We start from the raw sequence: 7,473 nt of genomic DNA on the forward strand, positions 1-7,473 counted from the left end.
TTTACAACCCTATGGACTGTAGCCCTCCAGGGTCCTCCGTCCATGGAATTCTCCAGGTGAGAATACTGGAGTGGGTTGCCATTCCCATCTCCAGCGGATCTTTCTGACCCAGGGATCGAACCTGGGTCTCCTGCATTGCAGGCAGATTATTTACCGTCTGTGCCACCAGGGAAGCCCCCAAGGGCAGAATTTAGGGTGAATGTCTTGTGAAGGCATGCCAGAACCCGAATTGCTGGGAGGAGTACTATGGCTGTAGTTCATGGCCGCACTGTCACAGCATCGTGGAGGAACTGGCATCAGGAAAGGTCAGATCTGTGACCTTGCACAACTGGACCGAGGCGACGAAGGGGCAGAAGTACGAGAAAGCGACGACAGAGAGGAGCCAGTGGGGTCCAGCTCTTGAGGAGACGGGCCAGAAACAGTGGCTGGGGTGCGTACCCTAAGGCACAGCTGCTCCCCTCCCGTTCTTTCTTTGTGAAAAATTGAAGTGTAGTTGCTGTACAATATTACATAATACAGGTGTACATACAGTGATTTGCCATTTTTAAAGGTTATACTCCAATATAAAATGTAAAATATTGGCTACACAGAATCACATAGGTGAAGTGAAGTTGCTCAGTCATGTCCGACTCTTTGCTACCCCACAGACTGTAGCCTACCAGGCTCTTCCATCCATGGGACTTTCCAGGCAAGAGTACTGGAGTGGGTTGCCATTTCCTTCTCCAGAGGATCTTCCCGACCCAGGGATCAAACCCAGGTCTCCCGCATTGTAGGCAGACGCTTTACCGTCTGAGAAACCAGGGAAGTCAGTAGAGAACAAATTTATAGTCACCAAGGGGGAAGGGAGGAGTGGGATGAATTGGGCGAATGGGATTGACACATATGTACCATTGATACTATGTATAAATAACTAATGAGAACCTACTGTACAGCACAGGGAACTCTACTCAATGCTGTGGTGACCTAAATTGGAAGGAAATCCAAGAAAGAGGTGATTTATGTTTAGGTATGGCTGATTTACTTTGCTGTACAGCAGAAACTAACACAACATTGTAAAGCAACTAGACTCCAATAAAAAAATAAAATATTGGTTATATGCCCCCATGTTGTACAAGTCCTTTTAGTTTACTTTATATGTAATAGTTTATACCTCTTACTCCCCTCCCCCTCTTTTTCCCCTCCCTGCTTCTCTCTCCTCACTGGTAACCACTAATTTATTCGCTATATCTGCGTGTCTGCTTCTTTCTTGTTATATTCACTGCTTTGTGTATTTTTTAGATTTCCCCATATCATACAGTATTTGTCTTTCTCTGTCTTTTTTCACTTAGAATACAGGGCACAGCTTCTTAAAGGGACTTTACTGAGCAGAACAGTGAGATCATTAGGCTTACACCTTCAATCAGCTTGTCTAGAGTTGCATTTTACACATTTACCCTGAGCGATTATTTTCTGGAAAATGGACTGACGGATAACAGTTTCTCAAAGGATAAATAAAACAGAAAAGTAAGCATATTAATTTAGAAAAAGAGAATTGCTTGGTAAGATAACCTGTTTAGGAATTTACAGAGACGATTTCCTCATGGTGCACAGATATTCAGTTCAGTCAGTTCAGTCGCTCAGTCGTGTCCGACTCTTTGCGACCCCATGAACCGCAGCACGCCAGGCCTGCCTGTCTATCACCAACTCCCGGAGTTCACTCAAACCTATGTCCATTGAGTCAGTGAAGCCATCCAACCATTTTATCCTCTGTCATCCCCTTCTTCTCCTGCCCTCAATCTTTCCCAGCATCAGGGTCTTTTCAAATGAGTCAGTTCTTCGCATCAGGTGGCCAAACAAAGTATTGGAGTTTCAGCTTCAGCATCAGATAGCTATTACCCAAAAGCAAATCAAGCAAAAGGAATTTTGATGAACAAAGACCTTTAATAAAGTGATTGGACTTAGAGGCCTTTTTTTTCTTTCCCCAAAGTAAAGTAATTAGATATATTTTTCTTCTCTGACTGGAGAATATTTCCACTGGATGACAGGTATAGTTGCACCAAGATCAATCAGGTCACTCTGGCTCCCAGACAAGATTAGGTGAGCACTGACAAATTCCTTCCTTCTCCTTCTGGATTTCCCTGGTGGCTCAGATGGTAAAGCACCTGCCTACAATGCAGGAGACCTGGGTTTGATCCCTGGGTCAGGAAGATCCTCTGGAGAAGGAAATGGCAACTCACGCCATTACTCTTGTCTGGAAAATCCCATGGATGGAGGAGCATGGTAGGCTATAGCCCATGGGGTCACAAAGAGTCAGACATGACTGAACAACTTCACTTTCACTTTTCTCCTTTTGGAAGGCCATAGTCAGAGAACTCTCTCAGTTAATACATCACTTATAGCACAACTATCATCCAAACCCTCTGGACTCTGTATTGTGTCTGCCCCTTACTTGATACCTGACCCAGTCCCAGTAGGAAAGTTAAGTTCCAGGTCTCCCCATATTCAGTGGCTCCTGCCTGCAGCAGTGAATATGTCTGTTCTCATCCCCATCATGAACTAGATTCAGACAACTGTCATATATCCTTTAGTGTATTCTACCAGCATACATTCCTGATGGTCACACTTTCCAACTCTAACCGCCAATGAAGGGGGAGACACTTTGTATGGGACTTATAAAATCCTGTGCTCTGAATACCATGAGTGCACAATTGCACTCATCTCACATGCTAGGAAAGTAATGCTCAAAATTCTCCAAGCCGGCCTTCAACAATACGTGAACCATGAACTTCCAGATGTTCAAGCTGGTTTTAGAAAAGGCAGAGGAGCCAGAGATCAGGAGCTGTTCGGCTGCCACTCCCCGAGGCTGGGGGCTTTCGTCCCCGCCATGGCTGAGCTAATCCAGAAGAAGCTGCAGGGGGAAGTGGAGAAATATCAACAGCTGCAGAAGGACTTGAGTAAATCCATGTCAGGGAGGCAGAAGCTAGAGGCACAACTAACAGAAAATAATATCGTGAAGGAGGAACTGGCCCTGCTGGATGGGTCCAACGTGGTGTTTAAACTTCTGGGGCCCGTGCTGGTCAAACAGGAGCTGGGGGAAGCTCGGGCCACGGTGGGGAAAAGGCTGGACTACATCACAGCTGAGATTAAGCGATATGAATCCCAGCTCCGAGACCTAGAGCGGCAGTCAGAACAACAGAGGGAGACTCTTGCTCAGCTGCAGCAGGAGTTTCAGCGGGCGCAGGCAGCAAAGGCAGGGGCTCCTGGGAAAGCCTGACCCTGCCCTGGGGGGTGGGGGACGGGAAGGTATGAGGCAGCTCTAGGGTCTATACTGTAGCTAATAAAATGTGAAAATACAAAAAGAAAAAAAAATAGAAAAGGCAGAGGAGCCAGAGATCAAATTGCCAACATCTGTTGGATCATCGAAAAAGCAAGAGAGTTCCAGAAAAATATCTATTTCTGCTTTATTGACTATGCCAAAGCCTTTGACTGTGTGGATCACAATAAATTGTGGAAAATTCTGAAAGAGATGGGAATACCACACCACCTGACCTGCCTCTTGAGAAATCTGTAATGCAGGTCAGGAAGCAACAGTTAGAACAGAACATGGAACAACAGACTGGTTCCAAATAGGGAAAGGAGTACGTCAAGGCTGTATATTGTCACCCTGCTTATTTAACTTATATGCAGAGTACATCATGAGAAATGTTGGGTTGGATAAAGCACAAGCTGAAATCAAGATTGCCAGGAGAAATATCAATAACCTCAGATATGCAGATGACACCACCCTTATGGCAGAAAGTGAAGAAGAACTAAAGAGCCTCTTGATGAAAGTGAAAGAGGAGAGTGAAAAGGTTGGCTTAAAGCTCAACATTCAGAAAACTAAAATAATGGAATCTGATCCCATCACTTCATGGCAAAAACATGGTTAAACAGTGGCTGACTTTATTTTTGGGGGCTCCAAAATCACTGCAGATGGTGACTGTAGCCGTGAAATCAAAAGATGCTGCTCCTTGGAAGAAAAGTTATGACCAACCTAGACAGCATATTAAAAAGCAGAGACATTACTTTGCTGACAAAGGTTTGTCTAGTCAAAGCTATGGTTTTTCCAGTATCATGTATGGATGTGAGAGTTGAACCATAAAGAAAGCTGAGCATCAAAGAATTGATGCTTTTGAACTGTGGTGTTGGAGAAGACTCTTGAGAGTCCCTTAGACTGCAAGGAGATTCAACCAGTCCATCCTAAAGGAAATCAGTCCTGAATATTCATTGGAAGGATTGATGGCGAAGTTGAAACTCCAATACTTTGGCCACTTGATGCGAAGAACTGACTCATTTGAAAAGACCCTGATGCTGGGGAAGATTGAAGGAGGGAGGACAAGGGGATGACAGAGGATGAGATGGTTGGATGGCATCACCGACTCAGTGGACATGAGTTTGAGTAAAGTCCAGGAGTTGGTGATGGACAGGGAGGCCTGGCATGCTGTGGTCCATGGGGTTACAAAGAGTTGGACATGACTGAGCAACTGAACTGAACTGAATACAGTGAGCACATTTTCAACTTAAAAATATAACTTTTATAAAAATATTTAGAACAGAACATATTTTAAGTATCAAGGAAAAGATTATCAAGGCTAATCTTCATTTCAGGCAACTAACAGGGCCCCTCAGTTGGAGATAATAAAACTTCTAAATATATAAACTTCCTAAAATGTTGGTTTATATATTGTTTCACATGGAGTCCTGACAGGATATAAAACATTCTCATGTAGCGTAAGTCTGAGAAATTACTATGGAAAAGTATTTTTAAAATTAGTAAAACTAAACCAAAATCTTACTAGTGAATCACCCTACCTATTCCTATTGTCTATGTAACTACTAAAGTTTAAATTAATAGATACTCAAAAATGGGTCCTGAATTAATTAATCTATGTCATGTCAATATGAATGGTATGGTCAAGGGAATAAAGTCATTTTCTTGAAGACTGGGAGAACTGCATTAATTTCCAAGCTCTGTCATGGCTCATTATATGCTCTTGAACAAGTCACTGCTCCTCTCTGAAACTTATAGTCTTCTCATCTATGAAAATAGCTATTGGATCTAATGACCCTTATGACCTACTCCCACTTTTAAATTATTGTCTCCAAGAAATCTTCCTAGAATATGCTATAAAGAAAGAAAGATAGTGCTAAGTCATGTCCAACTCTTGCAACCCTATGAACTGTAGCTTGCCAGGGTCCTCTGTCCATCAGATTGTCAAGGCAAGAATACTGGAGTGGGTTGCTATTTCCTTATCCAGGGGATCTTCCCAACTCAGGAATCAAATCCAGGTCTCCAGCACTGCAGGCAGATTCTTTACCAGCTGAGCTACACAGGAAGCCCAGAACATGCTATGAAAGAGGACTGAAGTTTTATATCAAAGTTAAGAAAGTTCATGGATAGCAAGACAACACTAGTAAGTATGTGCAATGGATGAGTCAACTAGGTTGGAACTGCGACTTGGGGTACAGAGTCCCATAGAATTAGGAATCCCCTTCATAGCTCCTCTGGGACTCAAAGCAGAAAATCATAAAATTGCTGAATTATCCAGTTGGGAAACCCATATTATCTAAAAAAGTCTAGTCGTTTTGCTCTGTTCCCTGCCAACTCCTAGAGTTATAGGGCCATGGTGTTCTTGAAATGCTGATGTTACCACCAGATTTCGAAATGTAAGTAATGGTGGTAGGAAAAAGTCACTTTCTCCTTTCCTAACCTAATCTAGACTCGGAAACAAGCCTCTTCCCTGAAACCCCAACAAAAGCATTTAATAGGCTGTGATTTTTGCAAAACTTCTGAAACTCTGGGGATAATAGAAGGAAATTACAATGCAGAGAAGGAAAAGGCTCAGCAGAAATGTTAGCTATGACTATTCTCTCCTCCATAGAGAATAAAGGGCCCTCTGGGCCACTTCTCCCCTTACACATGGACCTTCACTACTGACATGCTGAAGGAATTACATAACCCCCCATGCAGAGAACATCCTTGATCATATCCTACCCTTAATTCCTCTCTTGGTTTATAAGAGGGGAAGAAACTTCTATCTCCCCAGCCAATAAAGTACTAACCACTAGGGATTCTTTACATACTATTAAGACAAACTTATAGATGACGCAGAAAAATTTTGCTTTTTTACCACAAAGTTTCCATTTCAGAATATAGTCTACGCTGTACTTTTGTATAATAAAAGCTTATTAAAGTACCACTTACCAAGAAAAAGAAAAGCTTTCTCCAAAGATAAGTACAGCTCTATTTCTAGCTAAACAAAAAATTGTTACCAAAATCTTGTTAAATATGGTGGATTGATTACATATTTTAACATGTGCTTTCTCCTCAAATCTCTCTAAAATGACAGCAATGACATAAAAAGGTATAAACCTACAATGTCAAAAGGGCTTCCCTGGTGGCTCAGTGGTAAAGAATCTGCCTGCCAATGTAGGAGACATGAGTTCATTCCCTGGGTCAGGAAGATCCTCTGTAGAAGGAAATGACAACTCACTCCAGTATCCTTGCCTGGGAAAGCCCAGAGAAGCCTGGACAGCCTTCTGGACAGAGAAGCCTGGTGAGCTACAGTCCATGGGGTCGCAGAGTCGGACATGACTCAGTGACTAAACAACAACAACAATGTCAAAGCAAACAGGAATGTCATGTGAAGGAATAAGAGATTACAACAATTTATTGGAAGAGATTTTAGAGGAAACACAAAATTTGAGAGTGACTGTCAAGGCTGAAAATAAGGGGACTGGTGAAATAATATATAAAGCGTAGTTGGACCTGATTGCCTCTTCCCCACCCCACGTATCTCCTACCCTCTTTATTCTTTCTTTTTAAAATTTATTTAATTGGAGGCTAATTACTTTACATTATTGTATTGGTTTTGCCATACACTGAAATGAATCTGCCCTGGGTGTACGTATGTTCCCCATCTTGAACCCCCCTCCATCCCCCACTTGCCCAATTTTTACTCCTAAAAGAATTGATTTGGAACTTATTTTCATTTGGGAGTAGCAATAATATTGAAAGGCAGGAGCTACAAACAGAGAAGTTAAAGTATGTATAGAAAAAATACAACCAGGCAGCTCTTTCTATTAGCACAAAGCAGAAAGAGCTTAAATAAATTAAATAGTCAAAATCAAACTTCACTTAGTAGATTAGAATATATATTCAAGGAATCCTCCCAAAAAGCAGAATAAAAATACAAGGGAAGTCAAATAGGAGAGAAAAGATAAGAAAATTTGAGGTGTAGTTTGGGAAGTCAATCAGGTACCTAATAGAACTTTCAAAGAGGTGACAGGACCCAATGGAGAGTGAATTATCAAAGAAACAATACAAAAACAATTCCCAGGACTGAAGGAGAGGAATCCACCAAGCTTCTCTGCCCATGGGATTTCCCAGGCAAGAATACAGGGGTAGGTTGCCATTTCCTCCTCCAGGTGATCTTCCCAACCCAGAGATCCAAC

General features: G+C 42.3%; 1 protein-coding gene across 1 annotated transcript; it reads left to right on the forward strand.

The window, feature by feature from the left end:
- The first annotated feature begins 2,822 nt into the window (after nucleotides 1–2,822).
- Nucleotides 2,823–3,327, forward strand: LOC129549222 (prefoldin subunit 6). Its single transcript, XM_055416263.2, has one exon. The coding sequence runs from the start codon at nucleotides 2,864–2,866 to the stop codon at nucleotides 3,251–3,253; it is 390 nt and encodes a 129-aa protein (XP_055272238.1). The 5' UTR covers nucleotides 2,823–2,863; the 3' UTR covers nucleotides 3,254–3,327.
- The last annotated feature ends 4,146 nt before the right edge of the window (nucleotides 3,328–7,473 follow it).

The sequence above is a fragment of the Moschus berezovskii genome, chromosome 26 (genome assembly GCF_049115385.1).
Source record: "Moschus berezovskii isolate FMDL1 chromosome 26, NW_MosBer_1.0, whole genome shotgun sequence".
Classification (NCBI taxonomy): domain Eukaryota; kingdom Metazoa; phylum Chordata; class Mammalia; order Artiodactyla; family Moschidae; genus Moschus; species Moschus berezovskii.